General features: G+C 44.2%; 1 protein-coding gene across 2 annotated transcripts in view; it reads right to left on the reverse strand.

Moving 5' to 3' along the window:
• LOC135201646 (probable methylthioribulose-1-phosphate dehydratase) overlaps window positions 1-17,895 on the reverse strand; it is a 145,609-nt gene that overhangs the window by 11,368 nt on the left and 116,346 nt on the right. For both annotated transcript variants that reach the window (XM_064230744.1, XM_064230743.1), the window contains exon 6: window positions 381-491. In XM_064230744.1, the coding sequence (XP_064086814.1) occupies window positions 381-491 (111 nt within the window). The remainder of the gene's footprint in view (window positions 1-380; window positions 492-17,895) is intronic.

Genomic DNA, 17,895 nt, shown 5'->3' on the forward strand with positions numbered 1-17,895 from the left:
TTTCTAAGCTTCCCATATCTTCACTTTAGATGGAAAAACACTGACAACTGAAAATCGGAAATTAATATCATTCATGGTTAAGAACCTTTACTAATACAAGATTCTCCAAGAGAGATCCTATAAGCATTTTAGTTTGAGCCTGGCTCCATGACCAAGTACAGATATAGTACTTAGTTGTTGCAAAAGCTTTGACAATTCTTTGTTCTGTAAAAAGTTATATAACATCACATATACAGTTGAAATTTCTAAAAACTATCTTATCAATATACAAATGATAAATATATGCATTTTCATCATCGCTGATTTAAAATTCACCAAACTTTTCTGCAGTTAGTCAACCTATACTATGTCAGGAAATGGAAAAAATAATCAATACTAACCTGTGACATACTATCTGCTAAATCTGCTTCAAATGGAGTGTTTTCAATGATTGGAACTATCAGTTCCTCATCATATCTCATCTGACGGTCTTCTGATCCACATTTTATACCCTGACAAAAAAAAATTATATTTTTATGAAAAAATAAAATTTTACATATACTTACTAAGTACTTAACCCTTAAACGCCGAAGCGGTAAAAAAAAAAATTGTCTCCCGTGTGCCGGAGGTGTTTCAGAATGAGCGCGGAAGCGGAAAAAATATTTTTTTCAAAAAATCACAGTGCGCTTAGTTTTCAAGATTAAGAGTTCATTTTTAGCTCCTTTTTTTGTTATTGGTTGAAGTTTAGTATGCAACCATCAGAAATGAAAAAAATTATCATTATCATATATAAATAATGCGATATATGATAGCGAAAAAACGAAATTTCATATATAATTGTATTCAAATCGCGCTGTGCGCAAAACGGTTAAAGGTAATAAGTTACTTTTTTTCGTTGTAATGTACACTAAATTGCGATCATTTTGGTATATAACACATTATAAAATGATAAAAGCAACACAGAGAAAATATTATCACAAAATAATGCATGAATTCGTAACGTGCGGACGTAAACAAATATTTTTTTTCAAAAATTCACCATAAATCTAAATATTGTTATAAAGACTTCCAATTTCTTTCAAAATGAAGACAAATGATTGAATATTACTATACTGTAAGAGTATTAGCTTACAATTGCAGTTTTTGACCATATCTGACGAGTTAAAGTTGACCGAATGTCGAATTTTTTATATATATGTATATATTTTTTATATACAATTATTTCGGAAATAAGAAAAGCTACAACCTTCAAATATTTTTCGTTGTATTCTACATGAAATTGCGCACATTTTCATATATAAAACTCTATGAAATGCCTAATATGAAACGGAGCAAATATTCCGAGAATGGGACGTACGTATTTCGGAGATATGTGGCGGAGAATCCGCGCACGGAGGGAAGGAAAGTTTTTTTTTAAATTCACCATAAATCTAAATATTGTGCTAGAGACTTCGAATTTGTTTCAAGATGAAGATAAATGACTGAATATTACTACACTGTAAGAGTTTTAGCTTACAATTGCGTTTTTCGACCATTTCGGTAGAGTCAAAGTTGACCGAACGTGGTTTTTTGTCTATTTATCGTGATTTATATGCAGATATTTCAAAAATGAGAAAAGCTAAAACCTTCAATTATTTTTTGTTGTATTCTACATGGAATTGAACACATTTTCATATATAAAACTTTATGTAACGGCTAATTTAAAATGGTGCAAACATTACCACAATCGCACGTATGATTTTTTCGGAGGAGTTACCGCGCGGACATAAAGAATATGTTATTTTTTTCATAAATTCATCATAAATCGAAATATTGTGCTAGAGACTTCCAATTTGTTGCAAAATGAAGGTAAATTATTGAATATTACTAGAATATAAGCGTTTTAACTTACAATTCCATTTTTCGACCATTTCGGTAGAGTCAAAGTTGACCAAAGGTTGAAAATTTGTCACTTATTTTTTATATGAAAATATTTAAAAATTGATAAAAGCTACAACCATGGGTTGTTTTTAGTTGTATTGTGCATGAAATTGCACACATTTTCATATATAAGGGATTTTGACGTAGGAAAAATCTATTTCTGGGTGATTGGCTCGTGTCGCCCTATGAAACCCACCCTGTTTTCTTTTACCCACCCTGCAGGACAAGATGTTCATAGATTAAGGATGACCGCTAGGGGCGCTGCTGTCCGTGGCGTCGGTAGTAGTAGTCGTAGCGGCCGCATCACCCTTTAGTATCAGCTCTCTCTGGTGGGGATTTTATGTTGGAAGGTCTAAATGGTGAATGACTCGTAGTAGTGATCCCACTCGCCTATATTCACATACCGACACTTCTTTTATAGAGTGAGCAAGTCAGTTTTACTGACATTTTCTTAATTTTGTTTTTCTCTGGTAATTTTAGATTAATTTTACCAAGAAATAATGATCTTAAGGATATTTCATAGGGCGACACGAGCCAATCACCCAGAAATAGATTTTTCCTACGTCAAAATCCCTTTTCTGGGCTCAGCTCGTGTCGGCCTATGAAATAGTACCAGAGAAACAGACAAGATGGGAATAAGGACAAATGAAACCCAATATTAAAAAAGAGATATATAATATAAGTGAATCAGGGACATTACAGTATACAACAAAGTACTTAAAGCTAACTTATCCTAAACAATGGTATGATAAAGAAAGCAATCAATATAAAGTAGTTAAAAATTAACTTATATTAGACATAGTAACACATAATAATGTAATGGCAAAACAATAAAGAATGATTCACTTAATTAAGATATTTACAAAATATACAAACACATTGTGTTCTACCCTAGCATAAAAATAAGGGTAGAAACACTAAAGTACATTATATGTACATAACGGATGTCCCTAGCAAAAAAATAAGGGACAATCCACCAATATGATTCTAGCGGCTAAGGCTAGAGTATTCCGAGTAGCATGGCAATAGGGTGAGGCATGTTGGACAAGGTAGGTAGAAAGGAGACCTGGATCTATACTACAACTACTAAGCAGTATCAGGAGAAACAATGTTTCCCGCTGCTACTGCTGAAAATTTTAAAGATTCCAAGGACTTTAGGTAATGACGTTTAAAGACTGTCGGTGATTTCCATCCAGTATACTTTTTAAGATCCTCAAAGTTCATATGTTGAAAGTAATTAATTGAGGTGGCTACTCCTCTGATGTCATGTGCTTTTGGAAATGAATCAGGATTGGCTTGTTTAATGAAGTAAAGGATCTATTGTCTGATTCCTTTTACTATTAAAGTGCCACCTTTTTCTCTCATAAAGAGAGAACCTGAGGATCTTGAGGATGTACGAGATAGAAAGGCTCTTAAAGTTGATACTGGGCAGAGAGAAGGATCTTGCGGAAGTGGGATGACTTTCCAAGGAGCCCACCTTGCAAGGGGATCCTCATTTTTAGCTAAAAAGCTACGATCCGGGGAAAGTAGAACTTCTCCTGAGGGGAGGAATTCCAGATGACCCGCATCTCTGGATAGAGCCGACAGTTCTGAAATTCTGGCTCCTGAAGCCAGGCTTAATAAAAATAACGTCTTTCTAAGAAGCATTATGAATGTACAAGACGAGTTGTCAGTATCTGAGGCTAGTTTGAGGACATCATTTAAGAACCATGAAACTGCAGTAGGCCTTTGAGAAGGTCTAAGTCTAGCACAGGCTTTGGGAATAGACGTAAAGTAAGATTCTGTTAGGTCTATCTGAAAACCCAACTGAAAGATTTTCTTCAAAGCCGATTTATGAGTAGTAATAGTGCTAGCTACTAAGCCTTTTTCAAACAAGGACCTGAAAAAGGATATAGCTAAGTTAACTGTCATGGTTGTAGTGTTTGATTCTTTCAGGAAGGATGCTAATTTTTTAACAGCTGAGTCATATTGTCTAATAGTTGACTCTCTTTTATCTGATTCTAGGAAGAGGATGTTTTGTGGATCAATGTTAGCATCTTTGTTAGCCGCAAACTTCATGAAGTCCATAAAGTTAGGGTCTGAAGAATTCCTGAGGAAGCGAACACAGTCCTCATTTGTACTGATTGCGACAGCTTGGGATTGGGAATCCGTTGAGGTCGGAGACCCAACTCCAGAAGTAGAGGATACCAGTTGCTTTTTGGCCAGTCTGGAGCAATCAGAGCTACTAGTCCCTTGAAAGTCCTCAGCTTGCTCAAGACTTTCAAAAGAAGATTCACTGGAGGAAAAACATAAATTTTCCTCCACTGATTCCAATCTAACGACAGGGCGTCCGTGGCATAAGCCAGAGGGTCCAGGTTGGGGGCCACATAGCAAGGGAGCTTGTGGTTCGCTTGTGAGGCGAAGAGATCCACTTGGAGACCTGGGACTCTCCGGCATATCCACTGGAATGACCCGTCGTCCAGGGACCATTCTGATTCCAGAGGGACTGACCGGGACAAAGCGTCTGCTATCACATTTCTTACCCCCGCCAGGTGAGTGGCGGACAGATGCCATCTGTGTTTGTCTGCTAGCGCAAAGATGGCTATCATGACATGGTTCACGTGTTTGCATTTGGACCCTCCTCTGTTGATGCAATGTACTACCACTGCACTGTCCAAAACTAGTCTTAGATGAGACTTCTTCGGGGGAAGGAGTCTCTTCAGGGTAAGAAATACTGCCATTGCTTCCAGGACGTTTATGTGAAGCTGGCGGAACTGAACTGACCAAGTCCCCTGAACTTGCTTGAATTGAGAATATCCCCCCATCCAGACAGGGAGGCATCCGTGTGAATGGTTAACACTGGAAGGGGATACTGAAGGGGTACTAATTTGGCAAGGTTCTTCACTTTTGTCCATGGACGGAGCTGATTGCGAAGGATCTGTGGAATTACTGACAAGTTGTCTCGAGATTTGGCGTTTGCTCTCGATCGCCAAACTCGATTTATATCTTTCAGCCTTGCTTTCAGGAGGATGTCTGTTACTGAGGCAAACTGAAGAGAACCTAGGATTCTTTCCTGGTTTCTCCTTGATGTTTGTTTGCATTTGAGAAATTGTTTCACAGACTTGGCTATTTCTTTTCTTTTGACCACCGGAATTGACAGATTGTGGGAAGACAAATCCCATTGGATTCCTAGCCACTGAAAACGAGATTCCAGAGTGAGTCTGGATTTCGTTCTGTTTATCTGGAACCCCAGATGTTCCAGAAATTGAACTACCTTCTTTGTGGCTTTGAGACATTCCTCGACCGTTGGTGCCCAAATCAACCAATCGTTGAGGTATGCTGCTACCATTATCCCTTGAGTTCTCAACTGTTGAACTACCACTTCTGCTATTTTCGTGAATACCCTGGGGGCTACATTCAGACCGAAGGGCATCACTTTGAATGAGAACGTCTGATTTCCTAGTTTGAAGCCTAGGAATGGACGGAAGTGTCTGGCTATAGGGATATGATAGTATGCGTCTGTAAGATCGATGGAGGTTGTGACGGCCCCACGGGGAAGTAAGGTCCGTACCTGCGTGATGGTGAGCATTTTGAACTTGTCGCAACGAATGAAAGAGTTTAGCTTTGACAAGTCTAAGATTACCCTTCTTTTTGTTGAGCCTTTCTTTGGCACGCTGAATAAGCTACCTTGAAATTTTAGATGCTTGACTCTCGCAATAGCTACTTTCTGAAGGAGTTCCTCCGCATAATCTGTCAATTCCTTTGATGGTTCCTGATAGAATGATTTGATTGGAGGAGGATCTTTGATCCAACTCCAACCCAATCCTTTGGACACGATGCTCTGTGCCCATTTGCTGAACCCCCACCTGTGACGGAAGAGGAACAGCCTCCCTCCTACCTGGGGAGCCTCACTGTTGTTGGGCGGGTTGACCTCCGCGCCCTCCTCTGAAGTGTTTACCTCTTGCAGCTCTTCCTGTGCCATGCTGGTGAAAGTGACCCCTCGCCCTGCTACCCCTAGAGAACCTATTAAAGGCTGGGTAGGCCTGGCTTTCGTACATAGAATTGAAGGCCGGCGAGACTGCGTAGGAGGTGGAAGGTTGACTCTGAGGAGACAACAGGAGGATGGGTTGCGTCTGTTTTGAAGTAGACGGCTGTCCCTGTTGTGTAACTGGGATGGCCTGAACAAATTGCTGTTGCTGCTGTTGCTTCTGGTAAGGCTGGAACCTTCTTCCTGTCTTCTTTAGCTTCTTACCAGCAGCAGGGGCGGTCTCTTGTTTCCTCTTGGAAGAGATGCCCCATCTAGCTCTAAGACTCTGGTTAAGCCTAGCAGCCTCGTGGTGCACCTCATTCACAGAGGCCTCCGGGAAGAGGTCCGCACCCCACATGCTGGAAGCTAGGAGTCTATTAGGCTCATGCCTGATAGTAGCCTCCTGCAAGACGTGCTTTTGGCAGTTCCTTCTAGCTAGGAAGAAGTCAAAAGCATCAGCTTGGACTATCTGAAGCTGTGATTTAGCCAGAATTTTGAATAAAGGTTCTGTGCCGTAAGACAGGGCAGCCATTTCCGTAATGATTAGGGAGTTAAGGGACCTCCCAAATCTTGTTCGAGCATCAAACTCTGCCTGAATAAGGGTATCAGGCAGTCTTGGGTATCAGGCAGTCTTGGAAGCTTCTCGCCAAACTGATCCATTGCGCAGTCTGGCTTAAGCTTACCTATTGAGAACGTGGCAGGCAAGTTCTCCCACAATTCTCCAAAGGCTGGGAAGAGCGGAGAAGTAGATTCCGCCTCCCTCAGCTGTGGCATGGGCTCGTCTTTGAGGACTGCCTGAAGAGTTGCTTCCACTATTTTGGTAGCGAACGGAAGAGAAGCCTCCTCCTCCGTAGCGAAAATAGTGAATGGGCTCTTGAATGCTTGGAGTTTGGTGTTAGTACACTCCCAATCCTCCAGGCAGTGAACCCATTCCCGCTGTGCGTGATCCCTACTATACAGCACAGTCTCTCGGGAGATCTTATCCTCTCTAGTGAGAGCAGCAACGGTCAGCCTAGCATACCCAATGAAAGGCTGAGTCAGTCCGGGAGGATAGAACTCGAAGTCCTCAATCCTTCGAGTTCCACACTCCGGAATGGAGATCATGCCGTCCTTGAAGGGGGCATAAGCGGCCACTCTCCATGGGTTATCCATGGAGAAGGCTGGTAGGGATTCGTAGGGAGGTAACTGTAGAACACCAGTACCTGCTACAGGGGAGCTTGGCTGAGGAGCCTGGTTAAGACCAGCAAAACGGTCCTCGTGCTCTCTAACTCTGTTAGAGAGATCCTGAATGGATTGGCCAGACTGGTTGAGGGTGTTTGACAGCTGCGCAAACATCTGTTCAAACTTAGAGCCCAGAGAGCCAACCATCTCTCCCACTTGTTGCATCACAACTGCCGAAAAGGTGGTGGGATCAAAGGAGCTCGGTCCCGCCACCCCAACAGGAGTTACCGGAGTAGATCCGGTAGATGCCGGAAAAGGCGTTGGCTCGGCCGGAGCGCGAACCTCCTCCTTAGAAGCCTTGCTTCTAGAGCTCTTAGAGTAGGAAGAGCTCGGCTTTGCCTTCACCGCGTCAGCATAGGAAGTCGTAGACTTCCTAGCTGAAGAAGACGACGACTTCTTAGAAGTCGTCTTATGCAGAGTCTTCTGTTCTCTCTGTCCCTTCACCTTCGGGGGTACAGAAAGAGTGGGAGAGCGGGCAGGGATCTCAGATCCCGTAAAGCCTTGGAATGAAGCAGAAGAAGGGACAGGAGAAGAAGATCCAGGAACACCCAAGGAAAGACCTTGGGCGCCCGACACACCTACCCCAACCAACTAATCCTCTGCCCCTACCGCCATAGGCTCAATGTTCAGGTCCAGGTTGGCCACATCTAGGACCGGCTCCTGCGTGGAGACGGACCCGAACGCCTGCTGCACCTCCTGCTGAATTGAAGCTATGAGAGGGGCTGCCGAGATGGGGTCCACGTAGCTGGTTGACTTGCCACCGGGGAAGATCTGAACGGCCAGCTTGTCAAGAATATACGGCTGGCCCTTGGCGGCGTTCTTCCCGAAGCCGCCCACCCAAGCCTTCAGGGTTGCCAGGGCGACTTCCTTCACGGCGGCAGCCTGAAAGAGAAGGCGATATGAAGCTTCTAACGGCGGAGATCAGGTTGAACGAAGCTTAAAACTAAGTGTTAGTAGTGATAAGACCAAGAAAGTCTAAGAGTAGACTTACCCCACCCAACAGCTGACTAACGAGGTCGTAGCAGATGGTGCAAGCCTCCGGGTGCCAAACGATCAGTCCATTGTGGGTGGTGGCACACGGGGCGTGGGTCCTACACTCCTCATGGGCGCAGGGGTCGTAGAGCGTTGCGTTGCAACCTGGGACCTGACAGTTGGTAGCCTGTAAGTGGAGAGATACATGAGTATCAGGTGCACACTTACAGCCTAACAAATGCTCCGCTGCATGCCGGAGCATGTAAGTTAGATTAAACCAGAGCCCCGCCGTAATACGTGTGGTAACTAGGCGGTTGGAGTTGGTCTAAGGCTACGCCGGAGACAGGAAAAAGATTCCAACCAGGAGTGGTGAGGAGCCATGAAACCACGACGGAGAACGACGGAGATAGTACACAAATTAAATTAAAACTAAAATTCACTGTAATATTAGGGTATATCCATATATATAACGAAGTATAAAATTTTCCGTCTACTAGAAGAGTGCCCGGGTAAGGAGCGAGCTCTCCTCCGGTAGTGGAAAACAGGATATATAGTAGGCAAGCAAAAGACCACTAGTAATGTCCACCCCGCCCACTGGCGGAGCCAGACGGACCTATAACCGGCTTCAGCGGAGGCTCCGTTCGTTACGGTAGGGGAAGGGTGGGACTGAGGCAATAGGTGGGGGGTCCCGGCGTAACACGGCGGGAGAGAGAGAGAGGGGGGTGGCCTACCCCCCCCCCCCCGTCACTACAGCTACCCGCTCGGTAACCCGGTACCCGAGACAAGTGGTCGCCCTATACCCCAGCTGGGATGGAGCTCCAGGCCTCCTCAGAGGGAGAGGGAGGTAGGCTACTGTGGTTGTCATGGCAACCAAGGAGATCCACCAGACCCCTCCCTATACCTGGTAGGGAGGGAAGGGGAAGGGTAAGGTGCTAAGGGACACGTGATCGCAGGTGGCCTAAGCCGCGATAGCAACACAACCATGGAGGGGCCACGTGAACCAGACTGTACCAACACATGGCACAAGCACCTAGGGCTAGCCTAACACCCTAAATAACACTGATAATACATCGTAAAGGAGGAAAAGACACTTTTAGTAAAAGAGAAAGAAGCCCAGGAGGAGGCAAGCTGTTCCGAAGAACAGTTGACTACTCGGAGCCAGCGGTAGCCGATGAAGAGCAAGAGCTGGGATGCTGGGCCAGAAACACAGTATAGCCCTAAATACCAAACTAAGAGAAATGGTAAAGGGCTGTGTCCTAGCTATAAAAACGATGTAATAAACGATGAACGTAAATATAATAAGCCCATAAGTATAAGATGTCCCAGTATGGGAGACCGGGAAATCTTAACACGAGGCGGCACACAGCCGCCACGAGTCAACCGGGAGACCGTATATGACCTATAAGAAGGAAAATACTGGTCCCTGGAAGACTAAAAAACTGGAAAATACTACTTATGAGGCACTTAACTTAGCCGATGCGATAGCAGCACGTTCCATCGTAAATGACGAGATAAATCCGAGAAAACAACACGAGAGAGAAAAAAGCACTCTAGCGCTGTGGAACTAATGATTAAGGATGACCGGTAGGGGCGCTGCTGTCCGTGGCGTCGGTAGTAGTAGTAGTAGCGGCCGCATCACCCTTTAGTATCAGCTCTCTCTGGTGGGGATTTTATGTTGGAAGGTCTAAATGGTGAATGACTCGTGGTAGTGATCCCACTCGCCTATATTCACATACCGACACTTCTTTTATAGAGTGAGCGAGTCAGTTTTACTGACATTTTCTTAATTTTGTTTTTCTCTGGTAATTTTAGATTAATTTTACCTAGAAATAATGATCTTAAGGATATTTCATAGGCCGACACGAGCTGAGCCCAGAAAAAACTTTATGTAATGGCTAATTTTAAAATGGTGCAAACATTACCACAATCGCGCGGACGTAAGGAAAAAGTTTTTTCATAAATTCATCATAAATCGAAATATTGTGCTAGAGACTTCTAATTAGTTGCAAAATTAAGGTAAATGATTGAATATTACTAAAATATATGAGTTTTAGCTTACAATTGCATTTTTAGACCATTTCGGTAGAGTCAAAGTTGACCGAAGGTTGAAATTTTGGCACTTATCGTTATTTATATGAAAATATCTCAAAAGTGATAAAAGCTACAATCATGAGTATTTTTTTAGTTGTATTCTACATAAAAATGCGCAACTTTTCATATATAATACTCCATGTAACGGCTAATTTAAAATGGTACAAAAATTATGTCAAAGTGACAAAATAATTTCCGAGATGTGTCACATATACTTTTTAGTGCGGTACAAAAGAAATTCGCGCTTGCGCACCTGCGTAACGATTGTAAACAAAACAACACCTTGATCCGTGAACTCCCAGCATCCCCCAAGGCGTGTGATTCAAGAGTTTTCGGCTGGTAGGCCTAAAAGTATTTTTTCGTGAATTTTTAAAAAAACTTTTGTATGTCGACGTAAAATACGTCCAGTCGGCACCTGAGAGACAAAAAATGTCAACGTAAAATACGTCCAGTCGGCAGTAAAGGGTTAATTACATAGCTAACACTTACAAGTATCGAAAGCTAAAATTCAAAATTTGTGGTAGCAATTCATTTGTTTTAGCTATAGGTAACCAGTCCAACCCACTTTCAGGAAGAAGAGGAACAACTGTGCCTGCTATTTCAATTTATTTTTGACTAGAATCCATGTGTGGGGAGGAGGGGGGGAGCTCCCATTCTGTAGTTACTTGGCAAGTATGTATGTATATGTCAATTTTATTTTATCATAAAAATGTAACCTTTACAAGTAACTTACCAAGTAATTACATAGCTGATTCCACACCAACAGAAGGTTGGGTACATGGACTATTCTACCCCGAACCATTTTGCATTAATGAATTTGTGAATATGTAGATAAAAGGGCTCACATTGTAATAATGCTTGTTGTTTCCTTACCTTGTATGATAGTTGCTGCAGGAAAATAATGCCTCTGGTTAGCATTCCTCTTATGTGGTAGAGGCGAGGTAGTTTGGCCCAGGTTGCCTGCTACCTTAGTGGGAACTTTAAGCGAAGATTATGATCTAACACTTGCAAAGACTAAAAACATAATGGCCCTGCCCAGGGCGCAGTACCAACAAAAAACCAGAACAACAATGTTACCTATACCATAAAAACCAAATTCAAACCCTCAACCATAAAATAAAACAGGTGGGTATCCCAGTACAAAGTACCCCCAGACTCCAAATAACTCAAAACGTTGATTCAAGGTGAAAAAGGATGTAAAGGATGTTTCCTAAGCTCCCATCCTCAACACCATACCAGCCACTGATAAGGGGCCTAACGTACTGCATTTGCTGTACACTGTCTCTATATCTTTTAAATATAGTGTGATGCAAACACTGACTTGCATCTCCAAAATGTCGCTTGAAGGCTATCTCCACCGAGATAGGTTCTTCTTGAATATCAAGGATGTGGAAATCTCTCTGATTTCATGTGCTATTATGTACTTTTGAGGATAGGCAAACATTTCTCACCTACTTTAGAATGTGATTCTCTAAGAAGAATGACAGAGAATTCTTTGAAAGAGGACATGAGGGGTCCTTTACCCACATCCATAAGTTACTGGAAGGTCTTCTAGACATTTTCATCTTCCTCAGGTAGAACTTCAGAGCTCTCACTGGGCAGAGGACTCTCTCCTCTTCTTCAGTCCCAAATAACTCTGACAGACTCTTAATCATGAAAGAATGAGGCCAAGATCTAATGGGATTCTCGATTTTAGCAAAAAAATTAAGAGCAAACAAACTGCTTCTCCTCCAGCGAATCTGATTCTCCTATCCATAGCTTGTAGCTCACTCACCCTTTTTGCTGAAGGTAATGCTACTAGAAAGAGGGTGTTCTTTGTCACATTTCTGAAGGAAGCTTCCTCCATTAGTTCAAAAGGAGAGGCTGAAAGCCATCTTAATGCCACAGGCCTGAAAGCCATCTCAATACCATATCTAGGTTCCAGGCCACTAATTCTGTTCCTCTTTTACTTATATCAAAACATTTAACCATATCTGTAATGTCTTGGTTTGCAGACAAGTCTATTCCTCTGTGTCTGAAAACAGAGTTGAGCATAGCCCTGGATTCTCTGAGAGGAAGAAGAATGTCTGCAATTTCTGCTACAGTTGTCTTACAAGACTAGATTCCTTTTTGTGTGCAACATGTGTAGAAGATCGCCTATCTATTTTGGTAGTCAGCTGCAGAGGATTTACGTCTACACTCTTGCAGATGCTTTTGAAAATCCTTATGCTCTAAGTAATCTCTTGACAGTTTGAATCCTGTCAAAGCAAGAAAGGCCAACCCTTGATGAAACCTCTTGAGGTGCGGTTGTTTGAGCAGACTTATCTTCTGAGTAAGCAATCTTGGGAAGTCCACTAAAGTTCCAAGAGATCTGGAAACCACTCTTTTAGTGGCCAAAATGGGGCTATTAATATGGACACAGTCCTGTGTGTTAAAAACTTGTTTAGAACCTCCCTTATCATCCTGAAGGAAAGGAAGGTGCAAAGAAACTTGTCTGACCAATCCTGTTGCCAATGCTAGAGGATCTGGTACTTGGGGGGAAGAAGGTGGGGAGTTGAAAATTTCTGAGTGTTGCCAAAAGATGAATCGATGGTTTTCCCAACAACTTCCAAAGAGACTTGCACACCATCTGATCCAGCATCCATTCTGTCAGGATCACTTGACAGTGCATGCTCAGCTGATCTGCAAAGATGTTGAATTTCCCTTGTACAAATCTTGTGATGATTGTTGCCAAATTCTTCTTTAACCATAGAAGGTCGCTTGCTGCTTCGCACTGCAAAAAGAAGTGCAGTCCCCCTTGTTTGACGTTGTGTTGACGATGTATGCCAGTGTCGTTGTGTTTCTGAGTGCACTGCTATTGATTTGTTGTACACTTCTGAAGCAAACCTCTCAAGGCCTAAGTGAATAGCCCTCAGCTCCTTCAAATTTATGTGCATCTCCTTTTCTTCTTCCGACCAAATTCCCAACACTTCCTTGTTTTCTAGGAAAAATGTCACTTTCCTTCCTATAGTCTCCTTCGGACTTCAACCACAGCAGATGTCTTTTTATCTCCTGTGTCACTGGGAACACAAATGAATTGGGCTGACTTTTCCTGTCCCAGCTGGCCCTGAAATAAAACTGAAATACTCTCAACTTGTTGGCCAAGCAATGTTGTAGGGTGAAAAACTCTTCTATTGTCTGAAGGCAAGATTCAACTCTTTTGGGGGACAGAAAAGAAAGAAAAAGATGATAGTTCTGTAAGAAGACATTTAAAGCGCTTACATCCAATACTGGGCTCCAACCACCTGTCGATTTCGGAGTTCTCCTCTGTGACTGCCTCTATGGTTCTCTTGTCAAGGAGGGAATGTACTTCCTCTACGAGAGCTGAACGCCTCTTTGAGCCTACTGAGTAGTCAGTCAAGATGATGGGCTTCTTGACTAAGGGAGGTTTTTCTAGGAACGGGATCGAATACCTGAGTCTCAGCACTTTTCTTACCCATGGATCTGGCCCCTCTTGCTCCATACTTCCCAAATTTGCTGGAGCCTGGCACCTACTGGGGTACAGAGAAGTCGTATTCACTTTTTGGCAGCAGTTCTTGTTCATATCTTCTTAAATACTCAAGAGCTGAAGTGGATGTTGGCTCTTGTTTTGGGGTTTGGTCTGCTTGCTACCATAAGAGAGAAAGGGCTCTAAAGGCAATCATGTTTTAGCACAGGTAGCAGTAGCAGCTACTTTCATGTGTCTCATGGATTGAGCCAACAAGTCTTGTGTAGTTATTCTGAAGATCTGTTGCTGTGTCACTAACTACTGATGGAGGGAAAAGGTGAAAAAAGAAGTGCAGACTTCTGAACTGTAGTAACACCCTTAGTGGTGTAGAAACACCAAAATTCCCTCTTTTTCAACAGCACCATAGCATAAAGGGAAGCTATTTCTCTTGATATATCCCTTACTCCTTTGTCTGCACAAAATATGGCATCTAGCAGGTGTGAAGCTATCTAAAGGAAAGACAAGATAATCCTGAATCTTCTTAGCCATGCTCCTACCAACCAATCCCAAAAACTGATTACTTCCAAAATCCTGAAGGTATTCTTCATAAAATTATCTAACTCTGCTGAAGAAACGTTCGCAGCAGAGAATGCTGACCTTTGGGCCAAATCTATGAGACTAGTGAAGTCCCCTTAAGAGGAGGCAGAAACTCCCTAGGAAGAAGCCTCTCCAATCCCATAATACATATACGTGTCTCCTAGTTAGGTGAGAAGGAAGATAGCTACAGCAAGTCTTTTCCCTTTCTCTCTCGTCTGCTGGCGAAGTACTATCAAATTCCTTAAGAGCCTTTTTTACTGAAGTTGATAATACCATCTTAGGTAGTTTGGCCAAGTCAGACAGAATGCTTAACTGAAGTGTTGAAGCTGGAGAAGCAGGAGCTGCTAGAGAAAACAGTAGGGTATGTCAGCAGCAAAAACTTCTTAAGTAATGCTGCATAGCTCTGCTGCCTCTAGCGAACCTATTGAATACTTGAAAGGACTGAGATTCATAGGTTGCATTAAAGGCCGGAGAAACTGCAAAGGAGGTCGAAGCCTGCGATTGTGCCAGTTGGGTTAAAAGCACAATCTGCTGTTGCGGCTGTGCTTTGGATGTCGACGGTTGAGGTACTTGGGGTACCAGAACCGCCTGCATCAAAGTCTGTTGGGGAGCCTGGAAGGGCTGGAATGTCCTAGGTCTCTTCTTTGATTTGGGATTCGATCCAGTGGACTCGGGTTTGCGTTTGGACATAAGTCCCCAAAGAATCTTCAGGCTCTGGTTCACCCCAGACGCTTCGCACAGAACCTGGTTCACAGCGGTGGTGGGGAAGAGGTCCGTGCCCCATATGGATGAGGCGATCAGCTTGTTCGGTTCATGGCGGATAGTGGCTTCCGCCAGAACATGCTTCCGACAGTTACGCCGAACTACCATGAAATCATACAAGTCACATTGCATTGTATGGAGTAGTGACTTGGCCATGATTTTAAATAGCGTCTCTTGTCCGTAGATAAGAGACGCCATCACAGTCATCGTCAGCAAACTGAGGGACCTGCCGAGCCTCATCCTAGCGTCGTATTCAGCTTGAATTAGGGCTTCTGATAGTCTAGGCAACCTCTCGCTGAACAGCGTGTTACCGCAGTCCGGCTTGAGTTTGCCCACTGAAAAGGTGGCAGGAGCATCCGAGTAGAACTCAGCTGATCCGGGGAGCAGAAGGGAAGTCGGATCCGTCTCCCGGAGCTGAGGCATAGGCACGTCTTTCAGGACTGCCTGGGCTGTTGCCTCTGTCACTTTGGAGATGAATGGCAACGGAGTGTCCTCATTTACAGTGAAAATTGTAAACGGGCTCTTGAATGCAGTAACTTTTGTGTTTACGCATTCCCATTCATCAAGGTTGTTGAGCTTGGTCCCGGGGGAGGATTACTGTTTCCTTCGGGACTTTATCCTCCCTGCTCATGGCGGCATCCGTTAAACGGACATAGCCAAAGAAAGGGGGGCTGGAGTCCCTCAGGATAGAACTCGAAGTCCTCTAGCCTTCGAGTTCCACAACCCTCAATAGTCAGCATACCCTCTGCGAACGGAGCGTGTGCTGCTACCCTCCATGGGTTGTTCGGTTTAAATGGAGCGAGATTGGACGAGTCCGGCATCAGCAATGCATGAGTTGCCTGGCCAGACTGTGCTTGTCCTGCTGCCATACTATCTCGGAGACCAGACATCATGTTCTCCTGGGCTACTATCCTCTCCAACAAGGATTGGAAAGTTTGTCCCGATGCTTCCAGTGTACTTGACAGCTGGGTCAACATTTCTTGGAACTTGGTCTGGACCAAGTCCCCAACCATGTTGCCCATCCGCTGCATGATGCTACCTGAGAAAGCATCAGGGTCAAAGGAGGGAGGCTGAGCCTTCTCCTTGGGAACCTTGGTCCTCGATCCCTTTGGTGGGAGAGTGACCTTTGGCTTGACTGCCCCGGGGTTATTAGCCGGCGGTGTAGTGACAGGCTTGGTTCCTGACCTCTTTGGCAGGGACTTTTGCTTAGACTTGAAGTCTGTTTTGCTTTTAACTTTAGGGATCGCCGATGAAGACTTCGGTCTGACCGACTGAGGTCTATCGGCAAACCCCTGGAAGGAAGTAGAAGTGGAAGGAGAAGAAGCCAAAGATGGACTCAAGGAAAACCCTTGAGCCCCTACCAAACCTGCCTCGCTACCATTCTTACCGTTGCCCATGTCGTCTATAGCCATGGGCTTGCGGTCCAGGTCCAGGGCTGCCACGTCCCCCACGACTTCCTCTGCGATGCCTTCCTCCGTAGGAGTGCGACTGCTTCCTGAATCCTGGCGATCAGAAGAGCGGCCACTTCAGGATCCACCACGGATCCCTTCTTCACTCCTGGAAAGATAAGGGTGGCCATGTCCTGGGACAGGATGTAGGGTTGACCCTTGGCGGAGTTCCGTCCAAACCCGCCGACCCATGCCTTCAGGGTGGATAAGGCAGCTTCCCGGACTGCTTGCGCTCCCTGTAAGCAGGGTTATTATTAATACTTAACACTAAAGATAGAATTAACCTAGTATCAAAGTGTACATTACAGTATATTGATTCTCATTGTATCATTATGAAGAGGCTGGAGTGTCACATATCTCGGAGGTGACTTCGGTAACCAAAGCGTAGCAGATAACGCAGTTCTCATGGTGCAAGACCACGTAATCCTCCATGTGAACTGCACAGCTGGCATGCGCCCGGCAGACCACGTGCCCACAGGGTTCCTGGAGAACGGCGTTGCACCCCTCCTCCAGACAACAGGTAACCTGTAAGTCAAATGATACATGAGTATCATCAACAACCTTCCGGAGTAGGTCCGTGGTTGTGTGCGGTATACTAATGCTGCCGGAGTAACTCCGGCATCAGCATATATCATGCATGATAACATATCACCCTGTTACTACTAGCTCCGGCGCCCCGTGTATACTTATAAGAACATCCTAGGCAGATAATGAGGACTAAGAGTGACTCCACTGCAGCTCCGGCAACACTGGAGCTATAAAATCTGACCGATTAAGTGGATTCAAGCTGTCCTCCACGAGCTGGAGTGAGGGATATAACCCAAGTCAGACACAGGGTGAAGAGCGAGACCTAACAGGGTGGGATGGTTAAAATACCTGGCGGAGTTGGGGACTCCGCCGGGTAAAAAACTGGGTATAGTAAGAAATAACTTACAATAGAAGGTGGATGTTATTATGTGTAATAAAACATGCATGCAAAATGTAATCCCATAGATAGGCCGGAGCCTTCACATATCCAAAGAAGCAAAGCTATCCCGACCTCGGGATAGCTTTGTCGCCCAGTGAAATGTCCTTATAGCACTCATTTCTAGGTATAAGTAAATGCTAAATATACCAGAGAAACAAGCCATATGGAATGCTGGAGTTACTACCCCCAGCTCGCTCACCCTCATAGGCCGTCGGTATAGCACAGGGGCGAATGGAAGCCATTGCCACAGATATTCTGCAAATTAGATCCCTCCTCTCTCAAAATCCCTCACCAGAGGGGTGCCGTTACACGGCCACCTTCCGTTCGCCACTACTACTTCTGCCAAGAACCTTCATTCCTGAACATAAGATAAATATCCTGTCCTAACACGGGGGAAAGGAGCAAAATAAAAATGGAGCGAGAGAGAAAGAAAAGGTCCTTGAGAAACTAGGTTAAGCGAAATCCAACGAAAGAAAAGCTGGCCTAG

Source organism: Macrobrachium nipponense, chromosome 28, assembly GCF_015104395.2.
Source record: "Macrobrachium nipponense isolate FS-2020 chromosome 28, ASM1510439v2, whole genome shotgun sequence".
NCBI classification, from domain to species: Eukaryota; Metazoa; Arthropoda; class Malacostraca; order Decapoda; family Palaemonidae; genus Macrobrachium; species Macrobrachium nipponense.